Here is a 16868-nt window from a genome sequence, read left to right as displayed (position 1 = left end):
GAGGCAGAGGCAGAGGCAGAGGCAGAGGCAGAGGCAGAGGCAGAGGCAGAGGCAGAGGCAGAGGCAGAGGCAGAAGCAGAAGCAGAGGCACCCCTATTCCTATTGGAGACCATCCTGACTTATAGAGCAAATTCCAGGAAAGCCGGGGAAACCCTGTCTCAAAAAATCAAAACCAACCAAACAAAAGCAAAATTTAAAATCCAATAATTTAAAAAATTATACTTGCTTAATTGTGGATAGGGGGCACCTGTGGGCCACAGCACATGTGTGGAATGCAGAAGATACTTTTAGGAGTATCTTACAGATACTGAGGACGGAGACCAGACTGCTGGGCTTGGTGGCAAGTCCCCACTGGGCCATCATGACAGCCCTCATATGCTTAAGAAGAAAAACAGGGTCTCATGTGACCTCTGGGTGCTCACGTAGCTGAGGATGGGTTTTACCTCCTGAGCCTCCTGTTTCTACCCTGCTGCTGGGATGACAGACATCATGCACCATTTAGATCAGGCGGTGCTGGAGACGGGATCTAGGACACCCCCCCCCCTCGCTAGGCAAGCATCGAGCCACTGAGCTGTAACCCCCAGCATCCCCAGGGGTTTCATAACCTTTACAATGAGCTCACTTTTAAGACAATAAAAGAGCTGGGTGCAGGTGGTGGGGGTACACACTTCTGATCCCGGTACTCAGTGGCAGGTGGGTCTCTGAGTTCGAGGCCAGCCTGGTCTATAGAGTGAGTTCCAGGACAGTCAGGGCTACACAGAGAAACCCTGTCTCAGAGAAGAACGAAAGAAAGAGAGAAAGAGAGAAAGAGAGAAAGAGAGAAAGAAAGAAAGAAAGAAAGAAAGAAAGAAAGAAAGAAAGAAAGAAGAGAAGGAAGAAGAGAAAGAGAAAGAAAAGGAAGGAAGAAGACCAGAGACAAAAGGGTTAAGCAACTGGCACATAGTCACAGAGCCAAAAAAAAAAAAAAAAAAAAAAATGCCTAGATGCCTGACTCAGAAAGGCAGCACTTAGAGGAATGGTCTGGATGGCGCAGAAGGCAATGGATCACTGATGTCAGCCTCACTGGTGAATCACGACGTCTCTCTTTCTATAAAGAGGACCTCACACCTCGCTTCCAGTAAGGGCTGAATGAGATGATGCATAGAAAGGACTTGGTGCTGTATTTCTGGCACACGGCGGGCTCAGGTAATGGGAGGAATTATTGCTGAGCCAATTGGAGCAGCCATTCTTCAACCGAGCCTCATTACAGCCTGCGCATCATAATTCAGCCCGAACGGAAGCCGCTTGTTTAGTCCGTAGGCAGGATTGTCCGGTTCTAGGAACACCCGTGGGAGCTTCGTGAGTCAGGGAGATGGAAAAGCCATCAGCCTTGACGGTGAACTCTTAGGACAGGGTCCTCTGCCTCTGTGTATTTATTAGTGGCCATTCCTATTAACATGGAAGATGACTGGCACAAATCGGGATGTTGGTTTGTTTGTTAAGACAGGGTTTCTCTGTGTAGCCCTGGCTGTCCTGGAACTTGCTGTGTTGACCAGGCAGGCCTCGAACTCAGAGATCCCCCTGTCTCTGCCTCTCGAGTGCGGAGATTCAAGTTGTGTGCCACCACGCCCGGTTTCACATGCTTAGCTTTTAAAAACATGTCTTAGAATATTTTCTCTCTCTCCCTCTCTCTCCCCCCTCCGTGTGTGTGTGTGTGTGTGTGTGTGTGTGTACACGTACAAGCACTTTTAGTGTTTATGTGGGAATCGGAGGACAACTTCCACTTTTCTACTCCGTTCTTTTCTTCTGTCATATGGGCTCTGGGAATTGAACTCAGGTCATCGGGCTTAGAAGCAAGCAGCTCTAACCACTGGGCCACTATCCCCTTTATCTTTGGTTTTTGAGACAGAGTCTCACTGTGTAGCCCTGATTGACCTGGAACTTGCTATGTAGACCTGGATGGCCTTAAACCTGCAGAGATCCCATTCCCTCTGCCTTGGGAATACTGGGATTAAACCTGCTCCCTGCCTCACCAACCCTTACGTTCACCATTTATAAAGCCTTGAGTTCAAACCTCGGCACCACTGCCTAGCAAACATGCCGTCATGGATGAGCTGAGCTCTCTGATGGAAGATCTATCTTCCTTCGCTGTAAATGCACAGAGCCATAGTTCCTCAAGGCATGCTGGCTGAACAATGAGATCAAGGCATGCTGGCTGAACAATGAAATGTTTCCCTTACTCGTTTTCAAATTAGGGGCTAGACAGATGGCTCGGGGTTTCAGAGCACCTGCTGCTCTTACAGGGGACCTAAGTTTGGTTCTCAGCATCCAGGTGGCAGTTCACGCCCACCTACAGCTCTAGTTCCAGAGGACGGGACACTTTCTTCTCCTTGGGTAACTGTATTCATGTGCACAGACCCGTACACATACACAAAATAAATACTATAAACCTTTAAAATACCTGTCTCAAGTTAATGAGTTGTTGTTCCACGTAGTGCAAATCAGACTTTTTGTTTGTTAGATTATATATATATTTAAAAAACAAAAACAAAAACAGGGTGAGTGTCTTTCTTAGTCAAGGTTTCTATTCCTGCACAAACATCATGACCAAGAAGCAAGTTGGGGAGGAAAGGGTTTATTCAGCTTACCCTTCCATACTGCTGTTGACCACCAAAGGATGCAGGACTGGAACTCAAGCAGGTCAGAAAGCAGGAGCTGATGCAGAAGCCATGGAAGGATGCTCTTTACATGGAGCTTGCTCTCTTATAGAACCCAAGACTACCAGCCCAGAGATGGTCCCACCCACAAAGGGCCTTTCCCCCTTGATCACTAATTGAGAAAATGCCTTACAGCTGGATCTCATGGAGGCATTTCCTCAACTAAAGCTCCTTTCTCTGTGATAACTCCAGCTGTGTCAAGTTGACACAAAATTAGCCAGTACAGTGAGGTCTCACTGTGAGCCCTGGCTGGCCCTGAATTTATTATCTCCCCACTTGGGCCTTCCTAGTGTTGACATGACCAACGTGTTCCACTTCACCCAGTCCTATCCATTACTTTCAGATGGAGACATGTTTAACTTATTGCAAGACAATACAATGTTTGCACTGATAATCAAGTTACCTGACTTTGGGGGAAAAAAGGGGGTGTTTGCAAACAACCCAAAGGGGTATGGAGGTTTTGGGGTTTTGTTTGTTTGTTTGTTTTTAGACGGGGTTTCTCTGAACTGGCTAACCTGGAACTCTGTAGATCAGGGTGGCCTTGAACTCAGAGTTCTGTCTGCCTTTATGTCCAAAGGGCTGGGATTAAAGCTGTGTGCCAGCACTGCCAGGCAAGTGTTGGGGATCTTTAAGGCCTGGCAGCTGGCCGGCTTGGGAAGGCAGTCTGGAAATGGATAGTGAATTGCACTGAGAAGTTCTTCTCTAGATAGTAGGCTGGTCTCTAGCAAAATCCAGGGCTGAGAGGCCTCTTGTTCTGTGAGCTCCACAGAGCTGTAATCTCAGCACCCAGGAACCTGAGGCAGGAGATTTGCAAATTCAAAACTAGCCTGTGCAACAAAGTGAGATCCTGTCTTAAAAGTAGAAACCAAACAATCCGGGCAAACGGGGCTGAGCGTGGTGGCGCGGGCCTTTGATCCCAGAACTCTGGAAGCAGAGGCAGGCGGATCTCTGTGAGGCTGAGACTAAGTTTTGGCTGTCTATTGGACCCTCCGGGTGAGTCGGACTGGCCAGTCAGGAGGTTTTAAACTGGAAAGGACCCGACAGAATTGCCTTTTGAAAAAGAGATCGCCCTCTGGTGGCCATTCCGAGGATGGCAGGGAGAGAAAAGGTCCCTGAAGAGCCAAGAAGATGAGCTTGTGGAGACTCAAGTTCAAGTCTACTTTATTTATGTTGGGCTTCCAGACTGCAAGCAGAAACACATAGCGATGGGGCTTCCTGTGCACTATTTGTTGAGGGGGAGACCCACAACAGCCTTGAACTCTGGGATATGGGGCTCTGGAAAAGAGAAGAGAAGGGGAGGGGAGGGAGGGGAGAGGGGAGAGGGGAGGGGAGGAGAAAGGAAGGGAAGGGATGGTAGAGAAAGGGATGGGAGAGGGAGGGAGGGGAGTGAAGATGTCGGAGGGGAGGGGGACAGAAGAATCTAAGTCATGCCTGTGTTCTAGGCACTCAAGAGGCTGAGGCAGGAATGCTTGTGAATTCAAGGACCATTTGTGCTACACATTGAGATCTCACCCAAGAAGAAGAAAAGGAGAATAGCATGGAGTGGTATAGACCTGGCACTTGTCCTTTTCCAAAGAGGGAGGGAGAGAGAGAGAGAGAGAGAGAGAGCGAGAGAGCGCTTCTTATAAGCTAGGCATGGTGGCAGTATCTATAATCCCAAAACTTGGAAGGTAGAGATAGGAGATCAAGGCCAGCCTGGGCTATAAGAGTCTTAGTCTCAAATAAAAGATGAGAGAAGAGGAAGGGGAGGAGACAGGAGGGGAGTCACGGATGGGGACGTAGGCATATTTCAAGTGTGTAACAAGGTAGTGAGTGAGTCAGGCCCTGGAGAGCTGGAGCTAGTTGGGGGCAGCCTCCTGCTCCAAAGGCTGGGCTGGAACCCTCCAGGGTTTGAGTGTCCTGACCATACACACAGTGTAACCTCCCTCCACGCCCATAACCTCAGCCTTAGGGGTAGCACAGACAAAAGGATGGCTGGGGCTGCTGACCAGCTGGCTAAACTGCAAAACAGAAAGCTCCAGATTCCATAGGAACAGGACCCAGAGCAATAGAGGAGTCCTCTAGCCATGCCAACACACACACACACACACACACACACAGCACCAGCAATAGAAGCGTCCTCTAGCCGTGTCTACACACACACACACACACACACACACACACACACACCAAGACAAACAATAGCAGGAGGGCTGGAGAGATGGATCAACTGGTAGAGTGACTGACTAACTTGTGCAAAATAGCCCTGGGCTCCGTCCCCAGGACAGGACAAAATTAGTTGTAGGAGGTGAAGGCAGGAAGGTCAGAAATTCAAAGGCATCCCGTCTTCACACAGTGAGTTCAAAGGTAGCCTGGGCTATGGGAGACCCTGACTTTATAAAAAACACAAAAAACTTACTATCTGGAAAAGCTCAACATAAGTTATGGAATTGCCCAAAATTTCATCTGGGGACAAGAGAGAAATTCTCCTGAATATCTTTTATAGAACAGCACACATCCGATGACAAATATAGTTATGTTCCAATTGCACTCAAACAACTTGGTATTATTATTATTATTATTATTATTATTATTATTATTATTATTCAAGGCAGGGTTTCACTGTGTAGCTCAGGCTGGCCCCCTACTCGGAGACGGCTCTGTGTCAGCATCCCCAGAGATTACAGGCATGCGCCATCCTGCCCAGCTGATGAATGATTCTTATTTTTAGTCCTAGATACAAGCACAAAGCCAGTGAACAAAGAGATGAAGAGAAAGACCACGCCGAAAATGTGCAGGAGCGTAAGAGACCCGGCATGTAAGGGCAGGGGGAACGCGGCCTCAGGACGGCTGCCCGGCAGGGTCCAGGGTGGCAAAGATGAAATACAGATTTAGTAAGTATCAACTCAGGAATATCGGAGGGGAGTGTGTGTTAGCCACGTGGAGTTAGGGAGTGACCCACCATTGAGCAGTTTAAGGTTTTTAAAATATAAGGCTGTGTATGTGTGTCTTTCATTCATGAATCCAAAACATTTGGGCGGGTGTAGAGGAGGCACGCACACTCACAGGGGAGTTCAGTGTAGATTAATAAGAGATGCTATAGCTGTGGTCACACAAAGACTCTTGTTTTTTTGTTTGTTTGGTTGGTTGGTTTTTCGAGACAGGGTTTCTCTGTGTAGCCCTGGCTGTCCTGGAACTCACTTTGTAGACCAGGTTGGTCTCGAACTCAGAAATTCGCCTGCCTCTGCCTCCCGAGTGCTGGGATTAAAGGCGTGTGCCACCACGCCCGGCTATATCTTCTTTTAATATAATTTTTTTATTAACTTTTTGGGGGGAATCTTATACATACAATTGAATTATGTACCCCTCATTCTCTGAACTTCCTGTTCTCCCTCTCCCTCTCCCCCCCCCAACTCATCAATTCCAACTTGTGAGATTCCCCATACTCATGGCTGTGGACCCGTCCACTGGAGAAGGTTTACCTACCAGGGTCAACATCCTTAAAGAAACCGCCTCTCCCTTCAACTATCAACAGCTCCTAAGCGAAGGGTGGGGTCTCTGGCTCCCTCCTCCTTCCGTGCTGGCTTGATCTCCCGCCAGCAACCACAGTGGGTGTGAATTCGTGAGTGTAGCATCCAGTCATGTCCAAAGGACACTGCTTTCTTCCAGGCTGTCTGGACCTCCTCCTCTTAGACCTTTCAGACCCCTCTTCCAGGATGGTACCTGTACCTAGACCGAGTGGCTTCTTCCCTACATTTCGATTAGTAAAGTTCTTGTGTTAGCCATTGTCCATGACACAAAGGACCTTTTCTGATAAGGTCCGGCTGGGAACCACACTAATCTATGTGCTTGGAGATACAAACCGAGAGGGCAGTCTGATAGTGTGTCCATTTAGTGATGGAACAGCAGTAGGTTCACCCTTGGGGTCTACAAGCTCCCCGCAAACTCTTGCTTCTTGGCCGGATTTACTAGTACTGAGGCATGTGTTTTCTCCTGTTTTGGTGAGGACAAAGACTGAAAATCATTCAGTGATGTGTAGGAGTATTGGTGTGAATGGAGATGCACTCAGACATCAGCACTGACTGCCCCGCCTCCTTGTCTAAGAGTGGATCTCTTGTTCACCGTTGCATAGACCAGGGGAGATGACCTGTGAACTTTCATGAGGTCTCCTGTCTCCATCTGCCATCATGATGTTGAATCTGTGATCTTCCTGCCTCAGCCTCCCAAGTTCTGGGAACATGCGGACCAGGGAGGGCAGCGAACCAGGGAGGGCAGAGCCCAAGTTTAGCTTCTGCTCACGGTGTTCCAGTATCTACCCTCGCTTCTCCTTCTTACAGACTGTTTACCCTTCAAAGCTGAGACCAAACTTTTCACGAAGGGTTTCTCCTCAGCTCTGTTCTGGAACCTACCAATTCTTATTTGTTGGTTTGGTTTGGTTTTTTTGAGACAGGGTTTCACTGTGTAGCCCTGGCTGTCCTAGAATTCGTTCTGAGGACCAAGCTGGCCTTGAACTCACAGAGAGCCACCTGCCTCTGCCTCCCAAGTGCTGGGATTAAAAGGCCACCAGTTCTTAGCTCGGCATCTGACCTTGTTTAGACAGGGAGAAGGATCCAGGCAAGGATTACCTCGGCTCAGTGGCACACACCTCTAATTCCAGCCCTTGGGGAAATGGAGAGAGGAGGGACGAAGAGACAGGTTTAAGCCAACCAGTGGTACATAATGAGACCCTGTCTCAAAAAAGAAGGTTGGGCGAGGATCTTAATGAAAGGACGAGGCTTTTTTTTTTTTTTTTTTTCAATTGTGTAGCCTCTGGTGAGGTGCCTAAAACTATTGAGGAAATAACTCTAATGAAACTCACTGGGTCCCCAAAACAAGGAAAAAATAAACAAATAAAAAGACATGAAAGGGCTGGTGAGATGGCTCAGTGGGTAAGAGCACCTGACTGCTCTTCCAAAGGTTCGGAGTTCAAATCCCAGCAACCACATGGTGGCTCATAACCATCTGTAAAAAGATCTGACGCCCTCTTCTGGAGTGTCTGAAGACAACTACAGTGTACTTACATAAAATAAATAAATAAATCTTTAAAAAAAAAAAAGACATGAAAATAAAAGACAGACTAGTTGGAAAGAGGAAGGGAGAAGGGGAAAGAGAAGGTCATGGGTGAATGGTCAAAATGCACTGTATATGTGTATAAAAGTGTCATAGTAAAACCGAGTCATCTTTTAGATTTAGTTATTTTATGTGAATGAGTGCCTTGCCTGTATGAATGTGTGTGTGCCGTGCGCGTGCCCAGTGCCTGTGGAGGTCAGACGAGGACAGTGGATCTCTAGAACGAGAGTTAAGGATGTTGGTAAACCACCATGTGGGTGCTGGGAAGCCAACTCAGGTCCTCTGAAAGAGCAGCAAATGCTCCTAACTGAGCCGTCTCTGCAGCCCCATGTAATCCACCATTGTGCATAATTAACACATGTTAATAAAAAAAAAACTCAAGCGAATAGAGTAGTGACTTGTCCAAGGTCAAGAAACAACCAAGACTCACTGGGAAGAGATCCAAGGTCAGGAGAAAGACCCGGACAAAGGTCCCTTAGGATGGGGATAGTTGAGTCTGGACACGTTTGCCTGCAGAATTAGCATTTGGGAAAGACTGAATCATGTCATAGTGGACGTCTCCAGGTCCAGGGTTCAGAGTCATAGGTCTAGAGGAAGGTGGGGGAGGGGGCAGGAGCAGCGACACTGTAGGTCTCCTCGTGGTCTTCGAACAGTTGCTCCAGAGCCTTCATGTAGAATTGGTGACAAGGATCCACGTGGTCTTCTGTGAGTTTGAGGCATGGGGACACACAGATGGGGTGGCCACTGCAGGGTGGGTGAATGTAGGTACATGAGAGGGTTCTCTTGTTGCAAATGAAACTGATGGTGGCCCTCTTCCCCAGAGATGCCCACTCACTTACCGTAGTGATGGGCAGGGCAAATGGTACCAGACCCCAGGAACTGGCTGAGAAGAGACTGCGGTCCCAGAAGACGCAGGGGGAAAACCCCACAAGTCTCTTACAGGCAACTTGACGTCGATGCTGCCAGGAGTTTTAGGCAAAAGACTTGAGTCTATAAATAGTATTCTTCCCAGTGGAGTACACAGGCTGGAGGGAGGCCCTGGGAGGAGTGGCAAGGGGGAAGAACTTTTGGGCTGCGGTCCATCATGGTAGGAAGTCAGTGCAGGAACTAAAGCAGGAATTTGAAGCAGAAACCCCAGTGGAATGCTCCTTACAGGAGCATTAGCTCACTTATATGCTTAGCTAGCTTTCCTATACAGGCCCAGGGAATGGTGCCGCCCACAGTGAGCTGGGTCTTCCTACATCAGTTAACAATCAAGACAATCTTCCACAAAACCACAGGCCAATCTGATCAAACCCTCAATTGAGATTCCCTTCTCAAATGGCTCCAGGATGTGCCGCACAAGGCTCGCCACTGAAAAGGAGGGATTCTTCATAGATAGGAAGATAGAAGAGTCCAGCCAACATGGCTGCCCGAGGCCCAAGCCTGGGAAAGAGCTGGGAAAAGGTTTTGCTGTCACTGGAAAATTACAAAAGATTCCTGTGCTCATGATCCCGTGGGGTGGGCCCAGAGCACGTAGCTCCCTCTGCAGGCCGCTCCTCGGTTTTCAGAGCTGTGAGGTGTGTGGAAGATGTCAGGGGATAGAGGCACCGAATGCAGGATGAAGGCCAGGTGAGATTGCTCAGTTTGTACATAAGGTGGCTACCGAGCCTGACTGCCCGAGCTCCACCCCCGAGACCCACATTACAGAACCGACTGTGACTGCTACGTGCACTTTAGAGCATGCACAAGCCCCTCCCCCAGCCTCCAAATAAAATGTAAACTTAAAGTTGTTTTTAATGATTTCTTTATTTTATGTATATGAGTACACGGTAGCTGTCTTCAGACACCAGAAGAGGGCATCGGATCTGTTACAGATGGTTGTGAGTCACCATGTGGTTGCTGGGAATTGAACTCAGGACCTCTAGAAGAGCAGTCGGTGCTCTTAACCACTGAGCCATCTCTCCAGCCCCTAATTTTTTTTTTTTTTTATTTAAAAAGTAAATTAAAAACTAAGAATCCTGCCAGACACGGTGGCGCATGCCTTTAATCCCAGCACTCGGGCGGCAGAGGCAGGNGGATTTCTGAGTTCAAGGCCAGCCTGGTCTACAGAGTGAGTTCCAGGACAGCCAGGGTTATACAGAGAAACCCTGTCTTGGAAAAAAAAAAACAAACTAAGAATCCACGATTACTGCTATAAAGACATGTCCTTTACCTCACCAAAGTTCAAAGTTCAAGGTCTTAAGATGGGTTCAGGAAGTCACTCCTCATGTCACCCCATCCTTGAGCTCAGGGATCCATCCAGTGCAGGCTCCAGAATGGGGGAAGGTGAGGAGGTGGCAGAGGAGGAGGAGGAGACTGTCTTTCAAGAGTTTAAACTGGTTCCCTTGATAGGGAAATACAAATTCTCTGCGTTCTCGTCCCCCTTCAGTGCCTTCCATCTTCACGCAGAGAGAGGGCAGGGATGAAGTGTTCTCAGGGAAAACCATATCTTCCAGACTCAGGCAGAGGTCAGGGGTCAAGTCTTTGCCGGGCAATCTGGGGAGCTCAGATCCCCAGAACTCACGGAACTGCCCAGTAGGCATGGAAGCCTCCTGACACTCCAAGCTCAGAAGCTGGAGAGAGGAATCCCAGAGCAAACCGGCTAGCAACAACAGCCATATCAGTGTGCTCCGGGTTTGATTGAGAGGCCCTGCTTCAGTGCGTAGGATGGACGAGTGCTGGGCTCAACCTCAGGTCTCCAAGAGCAACATGCGTGCACATGTGCACACACATGGGCACACACACCTGTACCCACACACATTTGAGAACAAAAAACAAAACTGCCTGCGCGTGCACACAGACAAGAATCATCTCTCGTGAAGGGTGAAGAAAGGGCGTGGCTGAAAGGGAAAGATGAGGGTTTTGTCATACAGTCAGTCAATACAATCGGCTCCCTCCCCTCCACCCCTGCCAAAGAGCCTTTTGGTCTCCTCAGGCCTTTCCCTGGTGCCTGGTACCCACAAGGGTCATAGGTCAGCCATATGTCTTTTAATCCCCCTTTCCTAGCCCCCTGGTCTCTGGGTCCCCATGCCTGCCCCACCCCCACCCCTTTCCTGTCTTCCCCATGAAGAGAAAAGTGAGCTAGTACCAGTCGGTGCCTATCACTTCAAGTTGTTGCTTCTGGGGTATTTCCTGATAAGAGAAGGGAGGGGACGTGGGAACATCCATTCTAATGGCTCCCCTTGTGTCACCAGGACTCCAGGGCCCAGGAAACAGACAACCAGACGGTGAAGGTTTGGGGCCGTGAACTCCCAGGAAGCGGCTCACTTCTGAGGTGATCAGATGTTAGACATGGAGACCCAGAACTTTCTAGGCTCCTTCTTGGACTGACCTTTGAACTTCCTTGGTCAATGAGTCTGGGTCGGTTACTGGGAGGATCTTGGAGTTGGGAGAGAGACTGAACAGGGACAGTGCTCGCTTCCCTGGTGACTAAGGTAGGGACCTGCCGACTGGCCCCAGTCTCAGGCAACGGTGGGGACCTGAGACTTCGATCTCTGACCTTCAGGCCAGGCAGGGCAGGAGGACCCTGACACACACAGGCAAGCGCTTGCAAATGCCTTCTGCTAGCAGGTTCCTGGGAGTGGTCCTGGCTACTAGAATCAGTGAGGACCATGGGGGCCCCCTGCCCCTGTGGCTTATCTCTTTCTCCCCGCCCTCCCCAAACACAAAAACACACTTCTTGTCTGCTCCCACCTTTAATCATCCCCCCAATCCCACTCCCCTGCAGTTTCTCAGGAAGGCCAGGATACAGGGACATAGACACATCTAGATCAGGACAAGGTGTTGATCAGCAGGGACCCCGTAGCACATCTCGTGTTCTTCAAACAGCTGTGTGAGCCGGGCAGTGGTGGCGCACGCCTTTAATCCCAGCACTNGGGAGGCAGAGGCAGGCGGATTTCTGAGTTCGAGGCCAGCCTGGTCTACAGAGTGAGTTCCAGGACAGCCAGGGCTACACAGGGAAATCCTGTCTCGAAAAACCAAACACCCTACCCCTCCCCCAAAAAAACAAAAAGCAAAAAACAAAAAACAAACAAACAGCTTTGTGAGACGCTCTACATATATCTCGTGCAACTGGTCCACCTGTTCCTGGCTGGGCCTCGGGCTTCGCTGCACTGGAATTGGAGCGCCCACTGTGGAAAGAACATGAGGGGAGAAGACTGATTGTTGAGACGTCCCACTAACCGCGGGATCTGCCTGGACAGAGGTCGAGGCCAGCTCGGGGCCAGTGCCAGGCGCGTGAGCCAGAGGGCTAGGATGTCGGGCTTTAAGGGAACAGTCCTCCCAGCTGGGAGATGATGGGAGAGAGATGCAGGACCCATCGACAGTGTGGACCGGCACACGGAATGGTATCAGGAGACCCAGGCGACCATGGGAGAGAGGCGGAGCCACACTCAGTATCATCTGAAGTGCCTCCTGCCTCCTCCGTACCCAGGAGCCTGGTGGGTTTGGGAAACTGCTGGAAGAGGTCATTCTCTCCAAAGGAGAAGACAGGCACGAGAGAGGCCCTGGAGAAACAGGAACAGACACGCACGCGCGGGCAGCTCTGCTGGACACTCCCCTGCCGCCGCGGCCGCCGCCACCTGCCCACTCCTCACCCGTGTCCCAGTGATAATGAATCCTTTCTGATTCCGGAGCCGCAAGCTCACTGTTCCAGGCTTTGCCTCCCCAGGGGGGACAAAGCCTCCCACAGCCAGAACGGCCACCCGGCCACCCTCAGGGTGGGACAGGGCAAAGGCTAGGACACCCCCAAAACAGAGGTAAACTCAGGAGCTCCCCACCCCCACCCTGGGATAAGAGGGGTGCGGTGACATCAGTTCCCTGGATCTTCCTTACCATGGGTCATAATGTAATCTCGGAGGAGAGGCATTTGGAACCAGAATGATAGCGTGAGTAGATGTGACTTGAGACCCGGAGAGAGGCGGGAGAAGCCTGTGTGTGGCCTCTGTACAGATGATGCTGAAGGCCCCAACAACCAGGACCCCCGTGAGGATGAAAACCAAAAAAGGTAGTTTGGGGATGGATCCCACTCGGCCGTTTTAACGAGCTAGAGAGCAGAGACTATGAATGTATCCCATTTCCCAGTGCCTGGGAGACAGGAGAGGGGTGGCCAAGCCCCACCCATCCATCAACCCAGCGCACCTTCTGGAGCCTGGAGCCTCTCACCGTGATGGGAAAGTAGTCTCGGAAATATCTCCAGACGGCCCAGTTTCGGACCCAGGCAGACCGGTGACCCCCCCACCCCACCCACCCCCCAGCCTGGGTGTGCATCTGTCTCGATAGAGCCAGATCAGGTAGAAAACCACAAGGGTCCAAGCCCAGTCTCGGGAGGCTAGAATCAATGTCACCAGGCACAGCAGGGCTGGAGGGCAAGAGAGAGCGAGGCTAAGAGCCCAGGTGTGCAGGGCTGGTGAGAGAGCTCAGCAGGTATAGGTGCCATGCTGCCACGCCTGAGGACCTGGGTCCCATCCCCCAATCCCGTCTAGTGAAAGGAGAGACCCAGCTGCTCTCTGTTCCCCACACATTTGCTGTAGCATGAACATGCCACCCCACAAATATATATACGCAATACAAGCTGTTTTGTTTTGTTTTTTAAAGAACCCGGATGTGTAAGCCCTTTCCTCCCCTCCGGCCCACCCTCCCAGTCCTATGGTATTTAAGCCCTAGATTCCATTAGGACCCCAGAAATTCCTGTTCTACCTCATTAGGATCATGGGAGCAGAGCACCAACAGCCAGGCCTGTCTGGTTCCAGGGGTTTGGGGACTCACCAAGTCCCAAGAAGGAACAGACCCACTGAAGCACAGCCGACCGTTTGAAGGCTCCGGTGCAGGGGGCTGGAGGACGCTTCCGTGCTTTACGGGGGAGTTGCACAGGAGCACCCCACAGCCTAAGTACACCTCCCAACTCAATCCTCTGACTTTGACCCCCGGGCCCCCCCACCTCTGCCCCCCCACACACACAACCTACACATTGAGCCACGTGGACAGTGAACTGTGAACCTGGGCAAGGCAAAGGTATCCATCCCCCCCCGAGCTTGCAGGGGCCCCGAAAAATACTCGGAAGTGGGAAGGACCCGGGGCGCAGCCAGGAGCCTAGGGCAAAGTTTTTGAACTCCATAGGTAGAGAGATCTGAGATGAACTGGGATGCCGCCCCACCCCACCCCCACCCTCACCGCGCTCCCATGGCCTTTACAAGAACAAGCTCGAACACCCCATAGTCACTGCCCGGGTCTAGTTGAGGTCAAATTCCCCACACTGTGAGCATCAAGAGAAACTGTGGCATCTCGGGCGGGTTCTAGTGCCCAGCTGTTGGAACATACTATAATCTATCATCAGGCATAACAAACGACCTTACAATCCTGAAATCAGGGCAGCTGGGACAGTACACATTGGACCGACACACAATCTGGCTGAATAACTGCCATGCACAGAAAGGGTGGGTAGAGAGAATCCAGAGAGATGGCTCAGCAGTTATGAGCGCTTAACTGCTCTTGCAGAGGACCTAAGTTCAATCCCCACACCCATGTGAAGTGTCTCCCAACCACCAGGAGCTCCAGCTCCAGGGGCTACGATGCCCTTTCCTGGCCCCCACAGGCTCCTGCTTGTTCTTGGACACACACATGTATATGTGTGCACACATGCATGCATGCATGAGTACACACACACACAAATAAAAAATATTTTGCAAATTTTTTTAAAATTTTAATCATGCGTATGTGTTTGTGCATGATGGGAGGCCAGCATGGGATACATGAGACCTTGTCTTTATATATGACTCATGGACTCAACGGTTACAAACATCCTTTTATTGAAAGTGAGGCTGAGGAAGCATAATAATTTATCAGGCAGGGGACCCTCAGAAGTCCACTCCCCCCCGAATCCATGGGGTCAGTGGGCAAGTGGAAGACTCCAGGGACCTCTTGAGGGCTGCTGGGACCAGCACATTCCGTCCCAGGCACACAGACACTCTCGGGGGATGAGACGGGCAGGGTCCCCTCTCTCTGAGAATGGTGACCCAGGTTGTCCAACAAGGCACAGTGGCAGAGAAGGTTTGGCAGACTGGTTGAGTGTCAGGGGTCAACAAAGGACACCATGATGTATCGAGTCCCCCGGGTGGTGGGCAGCCCCTCATGGTAGTGTGTAAGGCGGCCAGGGTGCAGGAGAGCCCAGCCTTTTCTCGGAGATGAGATTCTGCAGTCGTAACGCAGGAAGCGGCAGCCGCCTCCCTGGGGAGATGAGATCACGAAAATAAAACTAAGGTTAGCTCACAGGGTGATACGGGTGCGGGGGGGGGGGGCAACAGGCGTGGTGGGAGAGGTGCCAATCAAACTGGCTGGAGAGACAGGCAAGGGAGGCAAGGTGGTTGTTAATCTGGACCACCAACTTGGTGGAATTTAGAATCATCGTAGAAACCATCCGCTGGCAATATCTGAGTGGGAGTTTCTAGAATGGGTTAAAGGAGGGCAGGGAGAGCCACCCGGAATCAGGGTGAGGCAACCTACGGGCTGCCATCTAGGACTGAATTTAAAAAGACAAAGAGACACGCTCCTGCCGCTGTGCTTTCCCTGTGAGGGACTGTCCCCTTGGCCTTGGACCCTCCCTCCTTTCCTTCCACTGTCTTGTCAGGGAGTGTGTGGCAGCAACAGGGACGTCACCAGTGGAGTCATGGGGAGCAGGAGGAGGGAGGAGAGCAGCTGTGCTAGTTGGGATTTTGTCAACTTGACACAAGCTGGGATCTGAGATCACCAGGACCTTGGGAGCCTCAGCTGAGGAAACACCTCTGTCAGACCAGCCTGTGAGTGAGCCTGTGGGGGGCAGTCCTTGGATGACTGATGTGGGAGGGCCCATTCCACAGTGGGCTGGTGGTCCTGGGGTGTCTAAGGAAACAGCTGAGCAAGCCATGAGGAGCAAGGCAGTAATCAGCATCCTTCCATGGCCTCTGCATCAGCTCCTGCCTCCAGGTTCCTGCCCTGCTTCGGTTCCTGCCTTGGCTTCCCTCCATGATGGACTGTGAGGGGGACGCTTAAGCAGAATAACTTTCCTCCCTAAGTTTCTTCTGCCCGTGGTGTTTTGTTACAGCAGCGGAAAGCTAATTAATACAGTGGCTAAGCCAAGACATGACAGAAACCACTGAGAAACTCGAGAAGGCCCGGCTAGGGAGGGAACTGAGACAAGATTGTAAAACGAAGGGCGTGGAGGAGCCCAGCGGACTCCAAGACAGGAAGGACCCTAGATTCACCTCATAATCCACGCCCTTGTGGTTGAGGGCGACATTGAGAGTGAAGGTGGACGAGTCATGGTGTGGCCGAAGTGAGGGCTGCTCGTCTGGCCGGTAGCGGACCACGAAGTTCATCACAGCCCGTGTCTGTGGGGACACAAGGTGGAAGGCATGGGAAGGGCAGGGCATGCCAAGGCTAGCCCTTTACTTGTTCTGTACATGAGGTGGAAGACATGGGAACAAGCACTTTATAGACCGAGCCATCTCCCCGGTTTCTCCCCATTATTTTGAGACAAGGTATTGTGTACCCCAAGCTGACCTCAAACTCACTACGCAGCTCTGGATGACCCTGAATTTCTGATCCCCCTGCTTCTACCTTCTGGGTGCTGCGATTACAGGCCATGCTGTGCTCCTGTCCCCAGGTTATGCAGTGCTGGAGATGGAAGCCAGGGCGAGCGCGCTAACTGACCGAAATCTCTAGCCCCTCTTCTGTTTTGAGACAGGCTCTCACTGCACAGCCCATGCTCTCCACAAACTTGACCTTCCTGCCTCAGTTTCCCGAATGCGAGGTTACAGGTGTCAACACGCCCTGCCAGTGACTCTCCTAATAGCACAGCAGCCTGAGTAGGAGGCTTAGCTTCCTTCCGAGTCCATCTTCACCCTGGGCCCTAAGTCCACGGAGCCTCAGTTGCTAGAGGGCTGAGAGCAGGGTCCATATAGAGTACAAGAAGAGGTACAGCATGGGGGGAGGGTATAGGAGACATTCAGGATAGCATTTGAAATGTAAATGAAGAAAATATCTAATAAAATAATTTAAAAAAAGAAGAAGAAGAAGAAGAAGAAGAAG

General features: G+C 50.9%; 2 protein-coding genes across 2 annotated transcripts in view; both read right to left on the bottom strand.

Annotated features, from left to right (window-relative positions):
- Positions 1-8371: 8371 nt before the first annotated feature.
- On the bottom strand, positions 8372-13073 carry Mogat3 (monoacylglycerol O-acyltransferase 3). The gene is given in 6 exon segments (XM_021187190.1): positions 8372-8528; positions 8616-8822; positions 11886-11935; positions 12401-12540; positions 12639-12747; positions 12969-13073. Coding segments are annotated over 6 exon segments (768 nt in total).
- Positions 13074-14594: 1521 nt separating this feature from the next.
- Positions 14595-16868, bottom strand: part of Plod3 (procollagen-lysine,2-oxoglutarate 5-dioxygenase 3) — a 9183-nt gene continuing 6909 nt past the window's right edge. The window contains exons 18-19 of the mRNA XM_021222552.2: positions 16043-16168; positions 14595-15029 (exon numbers count right to left, since the gene is read on the bottom strand). Of these exons, the coding sequence (XP_021078211.1) occupies positions 14874-15029; positions 16043-16168 (282 nt within the window). The 3' untranslated portion in view covers positions 14595-14873. The remainder of the gene's footprint in view (positions 15030-16042; positions 16169-16868) is intronic.

The sequence above is a fragment of the Mus pahari genome, chromosome 23, assembly GCF_900095145.1.
Source record: "Mus pahari chromosome 23, PAHARI_EIJ_v1.1, whole genome shotgun sequence".
Classification (NCBI taxonomy): Eukaryota; Metazoa; Chordata; class Mammalia; order Rodentia; family Muridae; genus Mus; species Mus pahari.
This window is presented reverse-complemented; position numbering and strand designations above follow the sequence as displayed.